Genomic DNA, 20,531 nt, shown 5'->3' with positions numbered 1-20,531 from the left:
CTGGAGCTCAGTGGGACCATGTTGTTCTCTCATGTTGGTCTTTTGATTTCTGTGAAAACCTATTTGTGTTAATATCAGCAGCATCACAACAGATGAGGCAGCAGAGGATCAGTGCTTGATCAAACAGGAGCAGTAACAAATCAGTAGGGAGGAAATATATAGTCAGATTGCTTATCCTCAGTGAAATCTGGGAAGGCTGTTTAAAAGCTCTGTTTTCATTATTTAGTCATTGGAGGGTTGTGGATATTTTTTTAATATATATTTGGTATTGAATGGAATAGATTTAAGTCTGAGGTGGTTTATGTAAATCAAGTATTTATCAGAAGAAATTAAGGGAAAGGGGGAGCAGAAAAGGCATATACATAGCAAGATTCTGACTTACCTGTGATTTTAATTAAGAAGACTTAAAAATAAGATTAAAGATAAATGTAAATGAGAAAGTAATCCAGTATTTCTATGTTTTGCTAGATTTCTTCTGGCATGGAGTTGGGGGATTATGAACAGCCCGTTGTTATGAGAGAGGAGAACAAACGAAGGAGAAGAAGAATGAAACCTCATTGTACATCGAGTAATTTGTCATCAATGGAACTTATACCCATTGAGTTCATTTTACCTACAAGCAATAAACATACTAAAGTACCAGAAATTATGTTACTTGAAATAGCTGGCAACTGTACTGTTGAGCAAATGAAAGCACAGATTTGGATGCGTGCAATAGAGATGAGTCAAACCACAGACTTCTACCACACATTCACCCCAGATCAATTCATTCTGCAGTATCAGAAGAAAGGGCAATGGTATGAAATTTATGATAAACATCAAGTAATACAGACGTTGGACTGCATACTCTACTGGAAAGTTTTACAGAAAAAGGTAGGCAAGATCTATGTTGTCCAGAAACAAAAGCCATCAGAAGAAGTTCAGGAGTTTCAGCGGCAACTGAATGATTTGATTGGTTATGACGTCACTGATATAAGCAATGTGCATGATGATGAACTAGAATTTACCCGTCGCAGATTGGTCACTCCACGAATGATAGAGGTGGCCTGTAGAGATCCTAAATTGTATGCAATGCACCCATGGACTACATCTAAGCCACTCCCAGAATATTTATTTAAAAAGATCACTAATAATAACATTTTCATAATCATACATAGAGGAACAACTAGCCAAAAAATTAAAGTGTCAATAGATGACACTCCAGATATGATTCTCCACAGCTTTTTCACAAAAATGGCAAAAAAAAAGTCTTTGATGGACATTCCTGAAGATCATAGTGAACTGGATTTTGTTCTCAGGGTGTGTGGCAGAGATGAGTACATTACTGGAGAGACACCAATCAAAGATTTTCACTGGATAAGACAGTGCCTTAAGAATGGGGAAGAAATCCATCTTGTCCTAGACAATCCCCCTGACCCAAATGAGGATGAGGTTCAGAAGGAAGAGTGGCCATTGGTGGATGACTGTACAGGGGTCACAGGGTATCATGAACAATTGACAATAGATGGAAAAGATCATGAGAGAGTCTTCACTATCTCTTTGTGGGACTGTAGTAGGAAATTTAGAGTGAAAATAATTGGCATCGATATACCAGTTTTACCAAGAAATACTGATCTTACTGTGTTTGTGGAGGCTAACATTCAACATGGGCAGCAGCTGCTTTCACAGAGGAGGACGTCATCGAAGCCTTTTACTGAGGAGGTTCTGTGGAATATTTGGTTGGAGTTTGATATCAGAATCAAGGATTTGCCTAAAGGAGCACTCCTGAATCTTCAGATATACTGTGGCAAAGCACAGGGATTGTCCACAAAGACAAACCTTCAGTCACACGAATCCCCCAACTCTGATTCAAAATGCAAAACTCAGCTTCTCTATTATGTAAATCTCTTGTTGATAGATCACCGGTTCTTGCTACGAACTGGGGAGTATGTGCTCCACATGTGGAAAATTCCAGGCAAGGGGGAAGAGCAGGGAAGTATCAATGCAGACAAACTCACATCAGCAACTAACCCTGATAAAGAAAACTCAATGGCTATTTCTATTGTTCTGGACAAGTACTGTCACCCAATTGCCTTGCCCAAGCACAGGCTAACATCAGACCCCCAAGGGGATAGGACACGAGCTGAAATGCCCAACCAGCTTCGCAAGCAACTTGAAGAAATCATAGCAACTGATCCACTTAATCCACTTTCTCCTGAGGACAAAGAACTGTTGTGGCACTTTAGATATGAAAGCATAAAGCACCCAAAGGCGTATCCTAAGCTGCTTAGCTCTGTGAAATGGGGACAACAAGAAATAGTGGCCAAAACATACCAGTTGCTAGCTAAAAAGGAGGTTTGGGATCAAAGCACTTTAGATGTTGGACTCACAATGCAACTTCTGGACTGTAACTTTTCAGATGAAAATGTCCGAGCAATGGCAGTTCAAAAACTGGAAAGTTTAGAAGATGATGATGTTCTTCATTATCTTTTACAGCTTGTGCAGGTAAGGTGTATTTGCATTCTTGAACTCTACCTTCCAGGAATATTTGCATTACCCCATCATCATTCCCATCTTAGTAGGTCTAGTTTGTAATCTCTGGTTTTGAAGTCTTCAGAGTTTAGCAAAAGCAGTGGTAGTAACCACATTAACCCAGAACACGCTTCTTATATTTCACATTTTGCCTATTGGTTATTTTTGTGTTGTATTGTATCCTGATTTATGATGTAGCTCTTGCATTTACAGTAGTATGTATTCTGGAAATTGTCAACACTACCACAGCCATGAGTCCTACTGTCTCTAATCCTGTTCATATTAGGTCCAAATCCCACACACTGAGGAACTGTTGACTGGTTTTACCAATAGTTTAGAAAGAGTGTAGACAGAAAGAAAGGAGAAGTTGAAACAGGCAAGGCCCGAATTAAAATCTGGGGTTGGGTTTTAGGTCAAGAATAACAGTGTAGTTACACAGTATGTTGCAATGACTTCAGTCTTGAACTGCTAGGGGGACCACATTTATCTAGAAGCTTCCAAACATTTTTAAAAAGTAAGTAAAGGGTTGCTAGGACTCCATGGTAAGATTAATTCATTCTGGGAAGTTGGGTGAAAGATTGTATTTTTAATGGCAACGAATCCCTGCTGTATCGATTTGAAGCGCTTTGGGTGTGGATCTGCCAGATGAAACATCAGGAGAGTTTATATCAGTTATACAAGAAAATTGATTTGTTGCTCTTTCACAACACGGTGCTGGAGCTGGGCAGCCCATCAGCAGCCAAGTCACATCTGATGGCTGATGAGAGGTGTAACCCCACAGTTCTGCCTGGTGAACGTGTTCCCTGAAGCAAGGCAGCTCCGCAGGCTTCCCACACCCAGCAGGGCTCTGGTTTGTGCAGAAGGGCCCTCGCCCTGCCGAGCAGGAAATAATTTTTTCTAAGAATCAGAGGACAAAATTGACATTCAAAATGAAAAAAAAAACCCAACAAAAAACCAAAAAAACGGAACTGCTGCAGCCAGGGAAGCTGCGGGTTGGGACTTTTAATTTCTGTGAGTTCAGAGGGAGCCTGAAAATTAAGTTAGTATTTCAGATTTTGCTGCACATCAGTAGTGCTTTAACCAAGGCCTTTTTAGCCTTGTCTTTGCATGTCTGAAGATTAGGCTCCCCAGGCAGAATTTATGCACTTCTGCATTAGCCAGAGGAGTCGCTACGGTTACCTCATTGGGCCTCCCACGTAGCTGCTGCTATATATAATGCTTGGCTTGTGAGCTGTTGCTGTCTACGTGTGTCTCAGCAATTTTATTCACTTTTGTATCCAAGTTAGGGGTTTGGGATGGTGATTGGTTGATATCAAGGTGCCTGAGAGAATGGGGGAATACTGGGTTTTTTCCATTTGTTTTTGAAATTGTCTTCAGGAAGTACAAATCTGGAGAGTTTTAGAAAGAATAAATCTGTATAACAGTAAATTAAATTACTGTAACATAAAATCATACTAGCTTAACTTCATGGTGTCATTTTTAGTAAGAATTGGAATAAGAAATTAAAAGATTGCTATCCCTCAAAAAGGGGGAAAAAAAATCAAACTTTTAGCTCTTGGCTGCTTCTTTCTCTTTCCTTCCTTGGCTAAGGACAGAGCAGAGGCCATCAGCGTCCTGCAGCAAAGTATTGCTACCATGGTGTATTTGAAAATTCTTCAGAGAATGGGTGTCAACCATTCCTCTGCTTTTATGAACACATCCAATATGTCTCTTCTGCAAAGACTTTTCATGTGCATGCCTTCATGAAAGCTTTATGGCTTATTTCACTCTGCACAGGATAATCCCATTTTACCTCCCAGAAGAGTGAGAAATCAAACAAACATTTTATTTCCCCCCAGGTATATCCCAAGTAGAAGTAGCCATGCCATAAATAAACCCTTGAGCTTCCTGTAAGTCTGTTGTTCTCTCTGCAGTTAATAAAACGTGGTTAGGATAGCTAAAATACAACAAAATCCAGTGTAGAACAAACACAAGTGACTGAACTGCTTCTACAGAGCAGTGGGTAAAGCTATTCTCCTGCTGAACTGATAAGGCAAAGGTGCATTCAGGCACCTCATCAGGTGCCTGCAGATGTTTTTAAATGGCTAGCTTTTATTGTTGCTATTTAGATGTTGAAATTTGACTTGGTGAATTAAAAAAAATGGGATTGACTTTTAAAAATATAATCCTAATAAGGGTGCTCATAATACATATCTCTAGTCTATATTTTTCTTACATATTATATAATACGTATTTTCTATTATATTCTTTTTTGTTAAAATGTATTTGCAGCCTTACTATAAGGAAATTTTGTTTTGAAGCAATGGCCCTTTATTTGGCTGTATTTCATTCTTAAATTGTTTTTCCAGGATACACACTGGGCAGATTCAGCAAAGTATATACCAGAATGAGGTTTTTAATAGGCTTGCTTGGAACTGTAAGCAAATCCATTTGAATTTATGTAATAATTATAGCTTTTGGATGCCTTATTGCAGTGAAAATTACTTTTTTCTTAAAAACGTCCATACCTCATAGTCTCATACACAAAGTGAAAGGATCTAGATATTTTCAAATCAGTTTGTTTGTGTTCTCATTATCTTTCCTAATGGTGCTAAGATGGTGTTGCTTGGGGAAATAAAATAGTGTTGCAAAGACTGGCAATACAGTTCTTGCAGAATTATGATCCTGTAGAAGGGCAAGTCTGGTGCTTGGCTTTGTTGTCTGTCTCTTAGCTGGCAGCTGGAAAGAACAAGTCTTCGTAGGTTTTTTATAAGTTGGTTCATTTGTAGAAGGTTGACTGAAAAAGCTCTTATTTTTTTTCCTTTTTTTTTTTTTTTTCCTGTTGAATAAACCCACAGGACAATTTATGTTTTAGAAACAGTGTTGATATTTTAATGATAAAAAATACAAATGTGTACCACAGTACTTTTAAGATTTTATAAAACCCTGTGATTTTTTTGATGAATTTAGTAGACCTCTGCTGATGGCTTAGTTGCTTCTTTGCAAGCTGCAGACCACAGTGATCTTGAAAGAGCCATTATATTCTGTTGAATAACTATTGCTAGAGGTTTGCATACTTTGTTGCTTCTGAAAGCTGAGTGTACTACTTGCACCCGGCTCTCTGCACATCCCTTTGTTTTCCCTAATCTGCCTATGTGCCACTTCCTGGCTCTCTATTTCCAGAACCTGAAGCCATTCACCAACCCTCTCAGTCCACTACAGGGATTTTGTGACTCTATTCCAGAGACTCTTTGCCTCTTATATCTTTTTTTCTTGCCGTGGGATAATCATGCATATCTTGTTTTCCCCATTCATCTTAAAACAAACCTGTAAACTTGAGTCCTTCAAGCAATGGGAAAGAAGCTGCTAGAAAAAACACTCTAAGTGGCACAGCTCAGTACCTGGAAGTGTGATACTTTTCTGGTAGACCAGTTCACTTAGTTATTGGGATGAGGAGGAGAATAACAGCAAAATAAAATTGAAAAAAAAAAAAAATCCAGTCCCCATACTTCAGAAAACTTGTTGACTTTCTGTTTCCACCCTTTTTTGGCAATAGCTTAGAAATATCTGCGGGCTTGGGTGAAGGGGAGTGTTTGTTAGAAAAACATACGTCTGTGCTCACAGAGCCATTAAAAAAAAAAGTCTGGTGAAGCCTTCCTCTTAATTGTTCTCCATTAATATAGAATGTGCATCAGAGCCTTTATTCTACTTAGTGGTTCGTTTAGGGGCTGAAGGCCTGAGTGTCTGAGATAAGTTACCCTGAAAAGCTGCTCCTGTATCCTCTGCTTGCTAGGGAACCCAGGAGTGAAGCAGTGTCTCAGTCCCAAAGTGGCAGATGTTGCCAAACAGTGCTTTATTATTTGAAATTTTAATTAAGGAATTATTAAAAATACATCATTTCATTTGGCAATAATATTTTCAAACCTTCTCTGTGTCAGTCAGACTGCAGGCTGTTTTCTGATCTTGCTGGTTTTTGCAACAGCCTGAGGATGATGTTGCTTTGTTCATGTCCCTTCCCGAGCTCAGTTCAGTCTGACTGGTCAGCTACTCCCTGCATTGCTTTATCAGTCACAGTAACAAAATACCTGATGAAAACCTCTTGCAAATAAAAAGTTCTTCTTGAATCAAACACAGAGAAGCCAGGCTTTGTTTTTTTCACTTTTGTTTCCTCAACCTGTTTAGCTATAAGTTTTCTCCTCTTGCAGCAATGCTTTACAGATATCATCTGTAAAGTATAAGTTCAATGGGATCTTAAATGTGTTAGTAACATGTCTTCTATGTTTGTATTCCTCAGGCTGTGAAATTTGAGCCATATCATGACAGTGCATTAGCCAGATTTCTGCTAAAACGAGGTTTGAGAGTAAGTATTTAAAAATACAGCCAACTTATGCTAAAGTTACTGGCATTATTAAAGCCCTTTGTCAAGAAATCCATGCTGATTCTAGTATTTTTTTTCACCTCTAGAACAAAAGAATTGGTCACTTCTTGTTTTGGTTCTTAAGAAGTGAGATTGCCCAGTCCATGCACTACCAGCAGAGGTTTGCGGTCATCCTAGAAGCCTATCTTAGGGGCTGTGGAAAAGCAATGCTGCACGATTTCATGAAGCAGGTTCAAGTAATTGAATTGCTGCATAAAGTCACAATGGAGATAAAATCAGTTTCTGCAGAAAAGTACGATGTCACTTCTCAAGGTATTTCCTAAGAGGCATTTCTTTCTTTGTAATAATACTGTTTTTTCTCTTTGTGTATGGAAATCTGGGCAGCAAATTGTACTTTTTACTATTTAAATTCACTGATAAATTGCTGTCAAAAGGCATCGTTATTGCTTATTTTAAAATACCAGTGTGAGTTGATAGTATTTGAACCAATAATGCATTTGTTTGCTCATTGTACTCTACAAGGGGAAGAATGTGTTAAAGACAGCCACTACATCCCTGTGCTTTAGCTTATCTTCTTGAAGTTCACACCATGCAAGTGGGAAACAGCCATCTTCTTGTACATAACCCCTAGCTGAATGCCAGCACTGAAGAAAGAAACAACCCAGGACACAAATATTAACTGGAAATAAAGAAAAATAGTTGCACTTGCCAAGAAACACAGTCTTACCCTAAGCAGTCACTAAAAGGCTCTTGGCAAGAAGACCGGGGAGGAGATGAGTCCAGTACAGCCTCTGCTAGGCCATGAAAGTAGCTGGTGGATCAGCAGTGAATATACAGAGCACATCTTTGGGGCTTTGCATAGTGCTGAATAGGAGTCCTGTGAGACACAGATGTGGTATTGTTACTTCTAGTTCCTGTAAGCACTGCTTTAGAAGCCACAGTAGAGTTTTGCAATGCCTGTTTACCTCTGGGGTTTGCCTGCCTTTTTTTTTTTCCACAGGACTTCCTTAAAACCTTAATTGTCATCATTCCTGTTATTTGCTTAGTGTTGAGACTAGGTGTGAGAAGTTACATCGCAATATCCAAATTCTAAAAGCTGTAGAGACACCAGCTCTTCCTGCTGGTTCAGCCTGTTAATGTTCCAGGCCACAAAGTCCTTGGTTCAGAAAGACATTCCACTCTGGTTATGTGGAAGTGGCTGTGGTGGTGTTTCAAAAGGAAACTTTCATTTTAATTCTTCAAAATGTAATGTAATAGCACTTACATTACCGTGCAGTGTGAGATAGGGGACTTACTGAACTCCCATATAAAATATGCTTTCTAAACAACTTTGTGAAATTTATCTTAAAATGCTCTATAATAGAAATGTATTGGGTCAGAATCCCATGTTTTGGAAAGAAACTTTACAGCCTTGCAGATGTACGTCTCTAACAGCAGTTTCCATAATACATTATCTTTGAAGGATATGCAGGCAAAGAAGAAAAGTTTCAAGAGAAATGCAATCACATTAACACCCACCAGGTTTTGAAGTTAAAGGATCCTTGTACGTAGCATACAGTAGAACATTGAAAGATGACTTATATAATTGACATTTTCACTGAATAAAGCTTCCTGAAACTGTGGAGTGTCCTACTAATGCTATATCTAATTCAACTTGCTCTCAGATAATTGAGGATATTATTTTTCCTACAGGTACCCTCTACTCCTTACATTTTTTAAAAAGTACATCCTAAAATTTCTTCTTTAGTTTATTGCTTCTTTTTCCCCCATAATTTCTAATGTGTATAGTTGTTCATGTATTCAGTCTGAATCTTTTGGACTGCTTAATTTAATTCCGTCTTGCAGCCTCATCTAATTCTTGTATGTATTTTTCTTTTTCCAGTATTTTTTGATATTTTTTTTAAAGAATAATTTCCTTCCTGTTTCCTTCCTTCCTACTAGTCCAGTAGCAATCTTGCTGTCAAACTGCTCCTTTCACTTTTCATGTAATCTCTTTGTGTATATTTGAACATAGCAAGTAATGATAAATATATTCATAAGATCATAGTATTACAGCTTACATAGGATTATCTGCTTTCATCACCAGTCTTGGATGATTTGTCTCCCAAGAATTAGTCTATGTAGCTGTTTCTTCTCTTAAAATGTGTAGCACTTTGATCTTAAGCCAGATCAACTTTAAATTGTTTTAACAAGTGTCTTCACTTTTGTTTGAAAATCAGCTAATTCCTAATCTGTACTAGTTTCAGTTGGTTTGCATACAACTTTCAAATCACATTACAGTACAACGAGCAGACTTACTGAAATCAAGCTAGATTTGTCTAGGAAATCAATAGTTACATTTTAGAAAGCTGTTTCTTGACCTAAGTTACTGTAGCCTAGGGGTTTGGTTTGATTTGTTGTTTTTGAAAGGTGTCTAGTTACAAAGTCTACTTATTAAGCTCCTGTATCTTGCTGTCAGATTTACTTATTTTTACCAGAGGAGATACTACATTAGTCACCTTACTCTGTTGGGTAGTTCTTTTCTAAAAGCCTTCAGGGTAGGTGTAACATTTATGTTCTGTGAATTCTCAGGTAATTCTTTTTGGCTTCATTTTCTTAATTTGATAGCAGCTTTTTGAAATTTCTCTTTTCTGGACATGAGCCAGCAATGTGTGCTCGCAGCCCAGAAAGCCAACCATATCTTGGGCTGCATCAAAAGAAATGTGGCCAGCAGGTTGAGGGTGGTGATTCTCCCCCTCTGCTCTTGTGAGACCTTGCCTGGAATACTGTGTCCAGCTCCAGGGCCCCCAACATAAAAAGGACATGGAGCTCCTGGAGAGAGTCCAGAGAAGGACCACCGAAATTATCAGAGAGCTGGAGCACCTCTCCTATGAAAACAGGCTGAGAGAGCTGGGGTTTTTCAGCCTGGAGAAGAGAAGACTCTGTGGAAACCTCGTAGCAGCCTTCCAGTACCTGAAGGAAAGCTGGGGAGGAGCTTTTTACAAGGGCATGTAGCAATAGGATGAGGGGGGGAACAGTTTCAAACTGGAAGAGGGTAGATTTAGATGAGGTACTAGGAAGAAATTCCATACTGGGAGGGTAGTAAGACACTGAAACAGGTTGCCCAGGGAAGGTTTGGGTGTCCCCTCCCTGGAAGTGTTCAGGGCCAGGTTGGAGAAACTAGGTGTAGTGGCAGGTGTCCCTGCCTATGCAGGGGGTTGGGACTAGATGATCCGTAAAGTCCCTTCCAGCCCCAACCATTCTGTTGTTCTTTGATGACTTTTTAGCAAGGTCTGTAGTGATAAGACAAGGCTCAGGGTTTTAAACTAAAAGAGGGTTAATTTATACTAGATAGAAGGAAGACATTTTTTACAGTGAGGGTGGTGAAACACTGGAACAGGTTGCCAAGAGAGGTTATAGATGCCTCATCCCTGGAAACATTCAACGTCAAGTTGGACGGGGTCGCTCAAACTGAGCAACCTGATCTAGTTGAAGATGTCGATGTCCCTGCTCACAGCACTGTGCAGTGCTTCTGACACTGTGTAGAGGGCACGTGACTGGTGAGGTGCTTAGAGACTTTACCTTTAGGTCTCTGAAACAGCCTTGACCATTAGTAGTGCAAGTTGAAGAGTCTTTCTACATTCCTCAAATCAGGACATCCTTCAGGAGAGCAATTTCAAAGTAGGTAAATGGAGGAGGCTTTTAGCTAAATCCTGATGCTTAACAAATTTAATTACCTGTAACTTTTTTGCCTTCTAACTTTTGATTTCCTTGTATTTTCTTACTTGTAATTGCAGTTATTGTACAGCTGAGACAAAAGCTTGAAAAACTGCAGAGCAGCAAACTTCCAGGGAGTTTTAGAGTTCCATATGATCCTGGGCTACGAGCAGGAGCCCTAGTGGTAAGTATTCTGAGTTTCTACAAATCCTTTTTGAAAAAAATCTCCTATTTGCAAGTATGTGTCTCTTAGTAAGAATTTTTGCTAATATGTATAAAGGTCTTACATCACTCTGAATAGTATGACATTTCATGGACTCAGGAGGTTTTTGCTCCCAAAGCTTTTAGCATTTTTCTAAATCTAATGACATGCCACCACACACAAAATGCAACAGCCCATAAAACCCTCATAATTTATTGGCAGTTATGATTTTTCCATTAGTTTAATCCAGGATTTAACCAGGTTACTGACATTTTTTTTCTTTTTTTACATTAAATGTCTGCATAAAACTATTTGATCTGACTTCAGGGGCTTTGGGATATTCAGTTTCTGTTCCTCCAGTTACTGGCTCTGTCGTACCCTGATTCATACTTGTCATTAAGGTTTAGGTGCAGACCTTCATCTTACTAACAAAAATGTCTCCACACCTACCTTAGCTATTTCTGATTTTTTTAATAGATCTGTATTGCTTTTGTGGCTTTTATTAGAAAATACATTAATATATTTTTAGAAATATATTAAGAAACGATGGGGATTTTATGTGTTGCTGCATCAGTTTTGTAGTGAGGTTGCAGTGACTTATGTCAAGTCAGAGGTAAAAACGAGATTAATAAATCAGTAGATGTGTAGTGAAAGGGACCTGGCTCATTCATCTATGATGCAAAGTGAGGTTTGAGTAAAGAAGCACAGTGAAGATCCTTGGATTCACTTGATGTGCAACAAGGGAAGCTAAATCCAGTTTGAGTCAAGGTGTGCTTTCTCCTGTATCGTGGACAGTGTTAAAAGTTATGCGGGTTCAGTGAGGCTTTACATGACAATTGAATACTATTCCTTACATGTACTTTCAGTGTGTTTCTTGTGGTATAAATAATTGAAAGTTGGCAAACTACTCTGTAGCTGCTGTGTAGAAAAGTTAGTTTTGTTGATGTTGGAGTACAACTGCTAGCAACAGCTGTGTCTTTCACAGATAGAAAAATGTAAAGTAATGGCATCTAAGAAGAAACCCCTCTGGCTTGAGTTTAAGTGTGCAGATCCAACAGCTTTATCAAATGAAACTATGGGCATAATCTTCAAACATGGAGATGACCTCCGTCAGGACATGCTTATTTTACAGGTATGATAGGTAAAATGTATAAAATTAATAATATGAATATTTTTAAATATCTTAAAATTGTTTTACTTTTCAGAAGTGTATCTTTATCTTTACTGTCCATATGAAAGGTGACGTTGTCTTTTGTTTTTATAAGCTGAGTATGGAAGGGCTGACATGACTACTGGATCTTCTTTTTTGTACTAAAGATTTTATGTGACCGTGTTGTGAGTTAACCTTGTTGAGATGGGGAAAGCAGAAAGTAAGAAAACTTGTGGGTTGAGATAAAAATTGTTTAATAAGCAAACAAGAAGTCAAAGAAGAGAGAAAGAAAACAAAGCAAGGGATGCAGAGGCAGGCACTCACCACATCCCATGGGTAGACTGATGCCCAGCCAGTTCCTGTGCAAAAGGTGGTTAACCTACCTAATCCCCTTCCTTTCTGTTTCATTGCTGAGCATGACATTACTCAGCATGGAATATTTCTTCGGTTGGTTTGGGTCATCTGCCTGGTTGTGTGGACTCCCAAGCACATGTGCACCCTCAATCTCTTCACAGCAGGGCAGAGTGAGAAGCAGAGGCAGCCTTGACGCCCTGCAAACTGTTCAGCAATAACTGGAACATCAGTGTTTTACCTGCCTTGCTTTGGTCACCAACTTAAACCACAGCACCATACAAGCTGCTCTGGAGAATTAACTTCCTTCCAGACGGAACCAGTACATACTGTTACCCTGTTTTCTACTGCCGTGTGCCATACATACTTCATATTTTTATATTCTAGAGAAGGAATCTCATTTAGTGCAAAATGGCCTGTTCTTCTGATGAAGCATTTTTATCATTTGTTTATGCAGTGGGTGAAGTTACAAATGAAAAAGAAATCAGTAGGTAGTGTTTCTCTAGTCATATTTCAGTGATTGTTCTCACACACTGGTTTGTTAGCACTTTGAGGGGTATTTATTGGAAAAATTGGACATACTTGCTAATATATTGAATCTCAGCTCATGTAGAAATCATACAATATATTTATTAATACTTCAGAAAACAGTAGAGATTGCCTGGGTACAGAGCAGATGAGGAAATATAAACCCTGTAATGTATAGTCTGAAAAGGCTGCACACTTTCTGTATTTATCTCTTAATCTGTAAAATAGACAAGTAAGTTTAGCCCTGTCTCTGACACTGTCTGGGTAGTGTTATTCATGTGAGTAACAGGTAAAGTCCAAATAATTTGAAATAATTTAGTGTATATATTTGTTTTTACTAGATTCTTCGAATTATGGAATCCATTTGGGAAGCAGAATCCTTGGACCTTTGTTTGTTACCATATGGTTGTATTTCTACAGGGAACAAAATAGGTATGTGATCACATTTACTGAGGTTAGAAATTCAAAATACTGTACTTACAGAAGTTGCCTTTCGGAGGACTATTCTGGTATGCACTGTGGTTTCAGGACAATATAGCTGTTTATTACAAATGACAGCGTATTGCACTTTCTGTGAGCAACCTTCAGGTGTGTCTTATCAATGGTTTCTGCCCTTCAGGGGGATATCTCAGCTGTGGCACCAGCTTAGCTGACTGTGATTGCTGTGCAACTCTTTGGGTCCTGCTGCAAGTTTCTCTTTAATAACAATATTTGGTATAAAAAAGGTGGAAGTGGGTGATTTATTCAGTATGAGTTCTAATGTATTGATAAGAATGAAACAGAGAAAAGAGTTAAAATAGCAAAACATTTATGTTTTTTCTTGACCTAAATTTTCATAACATATACTACGTAGAAGCAACAGCATTACTCAACAGGATGTTCAGGCAATATTTCTCAGTGGGCTTAAGTTCCTGCAGCACAGATGGTCTATTTTCCAGAATTCATGGTGGGAGAAATCAAGTAGTTTCTTCTAAAGCTTCTGGAGAGCTGCATGATGGTGTGTAGTGCAACCTAATGAGATCTGGAGGAGTACAATTACATCCAGAAATGCCAAACTAATGTATAATTTATACATCCTGATGGCTGGAAACTGACTCTTTGGGGTTGGATTTGCATATACTATGTACCCTAAGATATCCAAGTTGCACAGTTTCCTACTATCCAGCTATCACAGAATTTTGAGTGAATTTTGCTGAGCAATTCTTGAACGATTGGCTGCTGGAAAGCCCCTTGGTGTAGAAAAGCTGGCCATGCCCAAATGAAGCTATTGTGCTGAAAAAAATGCTTTGTCTGGTATAAACAATGCATCAGTGAGAGAGATAAGCAAGTGCAGCTCTGCCATTTACTTAAAGCTTGAACATGTGTAAAAATTAGCAAGTTTGTTAATTCCTGTCATTGGTATTGTTGGCAGTGTGATAGTAATTGCATGGATTGAAAAAATAATTATAATGTAAATACTATTGTGTGTTATAATATAAATACTGCTATGTGTCTTCCATGATCTCTAGCTTTTTAGTTCTTTTCTTTTTCAGCAGTATATTTTGCTTTATGGATCAAAGAATAATGAACTGAGTCCCAGTAAAATTAAGAACTCTTTTAATATATATCTGTAATGTACTTAATCTCTGAAATCCGTTGCCACATACATTTTTTATCATAATTTTCTTTGAATTCAAGGTATCTCAGCAATGCAGAAAACTCAAGTCACCACTAAAGTTCTTGGTAGTGTGACACAAAAAAGTTTCCTTTCTCCTAATAGAAGTGTTTTAAAATTAAATAAATTGTATTAATAGAATTATAATAATAAAGGAAAGGGAAAATTATATATCAAGATACGAACTAACTGTAAATATAAGGAAGGTCGCTTATTTTCCTTCTCCTTTAAGTATATGATAAAAAATCTAATTTTTAGAGAGATGTTTAGGATTTAATTTAATTTTGTTTAAAATCATCTTAAGACAATGTACTGTATTGAAATAATGGAGGAAGGTGCAGGAATTCTGCTAGTCATCCTAGCATTCTCATATTCAAGTTGCAGACTTCATTATTCTTTTATGAATTCTTAATTGACTCCCCATTCTTTTATCGCAAGGAAATAATGGTTTGATTTCCTATATTCATGGCAGGAGATGTAAGAATTTAGCCTCCTTTCAGCACCACAGTAGGAGCATGGTGAATCACATAAAGACTTCTGTCCAGTTTGCTGAGAATTCCTGCAGCCTAAATTAGTAATACCTGATGTGGGACACTATGATGTAGAGCTTATGCTTGTTTGGAACACAACCAGAGTAGTGGCATGCAAATATTTTTTCACAATATTCATATGTGGTCTTCTTCCAACTTCCTTCTCTCCCCCTTAATATTTCCATGGAACTTGGGGCAGCTCCTGTATATTGACACAAGGACAATACCCCACTCTACACAGAGCACAGGGAAACAGCCAGGTGTCTTACACCTGGGACTGGCATCCCCTCCTATGTAGAGCTTTCTCAGACCATTGAAGACACCTGCAATTAGTGCGGTTTGCAGTTTTGGAAACATCTGTCCTCTCCATTGCTGCTGCCAAGCAGACCTCTGTAGGAGGAACTTTCACCTCTATGTATCCCTGGTAAAAGATCATACCCTGTTCTCTCTGCCTTTGACATGGCCATATGTTCCCACCTCTGCAAGGTAATTATCACTACTTACTATGCTGCATCACTGCCAAGTTTAAGAAGCTCAGGCTGGCACTTAATACCCTGCTTTAGTACTACAGATCTCCAGGAACACAGCACAGTGCATTTACTGCTGCACTTCCTCCCAATAGAACACAGTCCAGCTGAGGTCCTCGACCCCAGTTTCTGAAGCCTTTTCTATGCCTAAACATACCTACCAAGAGGCATGTCTGTTTTCAGAAGGATTTTCCAGTAGAGCTGTACTATTCCAGCAGATAATTATTTTTTACCATGATACCTTTTAAGTCGTTACTTGCGCAGGATAAGCTGCATAGGTCTTATACCATTCATTTGGCAGTGCAGTGGAGAAGGATCAGTTAAGGGTTTTCATTAGCAGCTGCTTTAAAATCTGGGGACTTTTCACACAGCTAATCAGCATAGTTATGCTGGAAGAAGTTTTAAATTCAAGGGGGAGAGGAAGAGGCTTCCTGCAACAGCTCCACTACCCTGGAATCAAGGAGCTGTTGGCCAGTAGAGGGAGATTTCTGAGCACAAGCAGGGGAAGCCTTTTCAACAGCTGGAATGTGATCTGAAGCTCACTCCCAGGAGGAAAACAACAGCTTCACAAGCACAGACCAAAATGCAGAGTTTTTAAATTTAGTGGTGTTGGCCGTGGGTTTTGGAGGTTATATTTCCACAATAGTTTCATTACAAACAAACCCAGGCCACTGTCAAGACAGAAGAACCACCTCTAGGGGCTATTCAGCAGTGAATTCAGCCATGTGTGGAAGGCAGGGGCAGGAAGAAATTGCTGCGTTGTTACTCAGTTGTTGAAATCTGCACATATTTCAGTAATTGAGAAAGGGTAGGATTGTGAATAAAACATAAAATAATCTGTTTCAGAGAGAAGCTGAAACCAAATCAGAAAGTGCTTTGAATGACTTTGGCCAGAAAGTGTTATTTTTTGTTTGCTTATCTTTGAGCTGGAGCTGAGACCAGGCTTTTACCTAGAAGACATTGATGAACTTGAAACAGAGCACCAAAATATGACCTTTCCAGTTACCAAATAATTTCAATTAAAATCTGACCTTTCCCCATACAGGCATGCCCAGTACAAGGGCAGACTGCATTTGCTAGTCTTGGCTGCAGTGCAGAGTTGTGCTGCAGCCTCTGGTTTTGTTTCTCTCTCTAGCTTCCCCTTCATCCCATGCCATGTTAGTATGAGCAGCACCAGCCCTATTTCTGCACTACGTTGCCATGACGTGCTGGTTTGCCTTTGCAAAGATCTTTTCAGTTTAGGAACTGACCTCTGGGCCCCAACAGTCAGAGGTTTCCACCAGCTATCCCATGGCTGTACCTCACTGTGTACTGCTGTTGCTGAACCTTTCTGTACATACACATACTGAAGGTTAAGTTGGATTTCACGGAATCACAAAGTCACGGAATTTTCAGAGTTGGAAGGGACCTCTAGAGATCATCTAGTCCAGCTCCCCTGCTAAAGCAGGATTGCTCAGAGCACATTACTCAGGTCTGCATACAGACAAGTCTTGAATATGTCCAGAGGAGATTCCACAACCTCCCTGGGCAGCCTGCTCCAGTGCTCTGTCACCCTCATAGTAAAGAAGTTTTTCCTCATATTGAAATGGAACTCCCTCTATTCTAGCTTGTCCCCGTTGCCCCTCATCCTGTCACTGGGAACTACTGAAAAGAGTCTGGCTCCATCCTCCTTGCCCCCACCCTTTAGTTACCTATAGGCACTGATAAGGTCTCTCCTCAGCCTTCTCTTCTCCAGGCTAAAGAGTCCCAGCTCTCTCAGCCTTTTCTCATAAAGGAGAATCTCCAATCCCCCAGTCATCTTTGTTGCCATCCACTGGACTCTCTCTAGTAGTTCCTTGTCTCTCTTGAACTGGGGAGCCCAGAACTGGACGCAGTGTTCCAGATGTGGCCTCACCAGGGCAGAGTAGAGGAGCATTTACTGAGGGAGGAATGCCAGCTCTGTTCCTCTGCCACAGCTCTGGCAACGCTTGTGTCCCCTGGTGCTGCAGTGCTGCAGCTTCTCTTTAGTGCCTCGAATGTGAGAAGTTGGAGAGAAGCTTGTGGGAATGTGGGCTCCTGCAGGGGATCAGAACAGGAGGTAGTTTCTGTCCTTCAGAAAATACTTATGCAAAGGGTCGTCACTCGTGATTCTTCGAGTTTTAAAAGGTTTGACATTCTCATGGAGGACTTTACAATGCCAGGCTAGTTAGGAAATTGGCTGGCTTCAGCTGGGAATGAACATGAACCACTGTTGCTTGTAAAAGAAGTTTCTGCTCACAATCTATGAAATTCTGCAGTTGATTTAAAAAACACAGTTTTAAATTTAATTTTGCGTAATTTTAATATCCTTTGGTATAAATTTAATAACTTCTGACTTCTTGTTTTCTCTAGGAATGATTGAAATTGTGAAAGATGCTACAACAATTGCCAAAATTCAACAGAGTACAGTTGGCAACACCGGTGCATTTAAGGATGAAATACTGAACCAGTGGCTCAAGGAAAGATGCATGATTGAAGAAAAGGTGAGTTATTTGAATTATTAAGTAGGATTTTCAAAAGCACCCTACTAACTTAGGAGCACAGAGCCCATAGGGTTGTGTTCGTGTTACTTACTTGAGCTTAAAATATCCATTAATCTTCCCTGTACTCAGCTGCTGGTGTCTGTGAAAGAGCCTTTACCCTCCAGCTGGCAGCCAAGCTCCTGTGAAACAAGATGCTTTAGAAATAACTTCTTTGTCAATGGTGTTTAGAAGTGATACATGATGAGCAGATAGAAAGGACATCTAAGAACACTGAGAGGCGATGTGTTATTACAGGATTTAAAGACAGGTTGGGTATTCACAGTTCCTTGGCTTAGGTGCATCTGCTGATCTACTAGAGCTTTCTGCCAGCTTTTTTTCTCAGAAATTGTGGACAACTACATGCTTATTTTATTTGTGCTAAGTGATAGGGCACAATGCGGCAAATACAACAAGTGCAATGCAGGCCTGTGATCTTAATCTCTGCACCAGTGTATTTTATTTTTTAGAATCATAGAAACTTCTAAAATAGATTGTCTAACTGTTGATAGATACTTGTTGATAGAAAGGCATATGACTTTGAGGATGACTGAATTTAATTTCTAGCATGGGAGCCTTTAACATCTCTTAAGATTTATTTTTAGTTTCAGGCAGCTGTGGAAAGATTTGTTTATTCTTGTGCTGGATACTGTGTGGCAACCTTTGTACTTGGAATAGGAGACAGGCACAATGACAACATTATGATTACAGAAACAGGTGAGTTATTTTTTGAGAATTTAGTAGAAGTGGGGACTATCTGTACTTCATTAGATTGTCTTTCATTTTAATAAATAATGCATGTAGCAATAAATTAAGAGACACAATCCAGTTCTGTCAGCATTGCTTACAAGTTCAGGTCTTCCTGTGACATGGAAATGTATTGTCACCCCTTTTGGCCTTCATACAGGCTCTAGATATTTATCATTAATAATACCATTATTTTCTAAGGATTAATTTGTTACAAATTAAGTCATGAGGAATGTAAAACTGATTCATTTTTTTTTAGTGTCTAGATCTAAGATCTAAAAGCCAAAAAAACTTTAAAAAGCAGACAGTTCTTCACCTGTCTTAAGGTGTGGATGTGATTCTGACAGTGTTCAGTGGAACTTTAGCTGTGTCAGAATTCAGATATTACTGGTCTGTTTTCAGTTCCAAGGATCATAATTGCTTTATATACCTTTGTAGAAAATCCTAGAAAATAAATGTGCATAGAATGTATTGCTTTTTGCAACTGAAGTGTGTGGGATCATTGCAAACATCCTGAAAGAACCGCAAGTTTTTTGTAATACAAACTTGAATAATTATTTCTGTAGCTGCACATTGGTTCAGCCCTGATTTCACTTACCTATGGAAGATACAGAAAGAACCCCAGAACGAGTGGTACATATTGAGGAGTTTTATTTGGTCTAAGAAATCAAATTCCAGTTTCATGATCCTCTTGCTTCATAATTAGTCTTTATATAATGCTAAGAGAAAATACTTTTGGGCTTACTTAGAAGGCTGTATATTTAATATTAATCATATTATAGTTAAAATTTTACCAGTTGAAGGCTGGAGAGAAGTAGTACCCCAAAGGCAGAAATGAGCTAATTGCAGACTCCAGTAAAAGTTCACCAGAAGTCCTTGAGGAAAAGAAGGCAAAGAAATGCTTTAATTTCAACATTACATACAATATGAAGCAATGTTAGTGCCCACTGGCAGAAAATGAGAGATAGGTCAGTAGAAAGGGAGATAGAGAAAGAAGGGTTATTCTGTTGTGGTCAGCAGCAGGTTTGCCTTGAAATCTTTCATGGGAGCTGTCTTGAGCATCAGAAGCCAGAAGGATGTCAGTCTGAGAGATCTGCAGAGTGTCACATTCTGTGGGTTGGGAGGACTCGGAAACTGGCTGAAAATGCTGGAACATCTAAGGATGTTCCACCTGCAGGTCACTGTTAAGTATCATCTTACATCATTTGATGTTTTATCTACATGTAGCACTATTATAAATCTATGTTTTTAAGTAACCATACTCCTTTATCCTTACATCTTGTCTGCCAGTGAAAGTAATACAATAATCTGAAGAGCAGCAGCACACTCCAGTCCTACAGGTGTAGCAATCCTTAAAAGGAGAGTGTTTCATCCCTTTCCTGGGAACTGCTACTCTCTTACAATCCTAATGTTATCCAAAGGGTGACAGTGCAGACTTACTCTGCAAAGTAAAGGTGGTTTAGAAATTGGTAATGCAAGTCTGTGAGGAAGAAGAATGTTCTAGTAAATGCCATTAGCCAAGGAGCTGGATAGCACCAGAATCCCATAGGTATTTGGGACAATCCACAAAGCCTTTTCCATGCAGTGATGTGCAGGGAGCTGATGGTTAGGGCTCTGAGGCACAAGCTTTCCTTGGTTAATTAACAACTACGAAACATAAATAAAAAAGTAACTTTGCCAGGAGGACAGAATTACTATTTAAAATAAAATAAAATAAAATAAAATAAATTGTCTTTTCTTT

The 20,531-nt window shown here is 39.0% G+C and overlaps 1 protein-coding gene across 2 annotated transcripts in view; it reads left to right on the top strand.

Moving 5' to 3' along the window:
* The window catches only part of PIK3CG (phosphatidylinositol-4,5-bisphosphate 3-kinase catalytic subunit gamma), a 36,681-nt gene that overhangs the window by 8,294 nt on the left and 7,856 nt on the right, over positions 1–20,531 (top strand). The window contains exons 2-9 of one of the 2 annotated variants that reach the window (XM_051613611.1): positions 469–2,484; positions 6,785–6,850; positions 6,955–7,180; positions 10,645–10,748; positions 11,752–11,898; positions 13,137–13,227; positions 17,877–18,007; positions 18,649–18,760. In XM_051613611.1, the coding sequence (XP_051469571.1) occupies positions 481–2,484; positions 6,785–6,850; positions 6,955–7,180; positions 10,645–10,748; positions 11,752–11,898; positions 13,137–13,227; positions 17,877–18,007; positions 18,649–18,760 (2,881 nt within the window). In that variant the 5' untranslated portion in view covers positions 469–480. Of the gene's footprint in view, positions 1–468; positions 2,485–6,784; positions 6,851–6,954; positions 7,181–10,644; positions 10,749–11,751; positions 11,899–13,136; positions 13,228–17,876; positions 18,008–18,636; positions 18,761–20,531 lie in introns of those variants that run through there. The other variant, XM_051613621.1, reaches the window with a different exon arrangement.

The sequence above is a fragment of the Apus apus genome, chromosome 1, assembly GCF_020740795.1.
Source record: "Apus apus isolate bApuApu2 chromosome 1, bApuApu2.pri.cur, whole genome shotgun sequence".
NCBI classification, from domain to species: domain Eukaryota; kingdom Metazoa; phylum Chordata; class Aves; order Apodiformes; family Apodidae; genus Apus; species Apus apus.
Note: the sequence above shows the minus strand (reverse complement) of the source record. Positions and strands in the feature narration are given on the sequence as shown.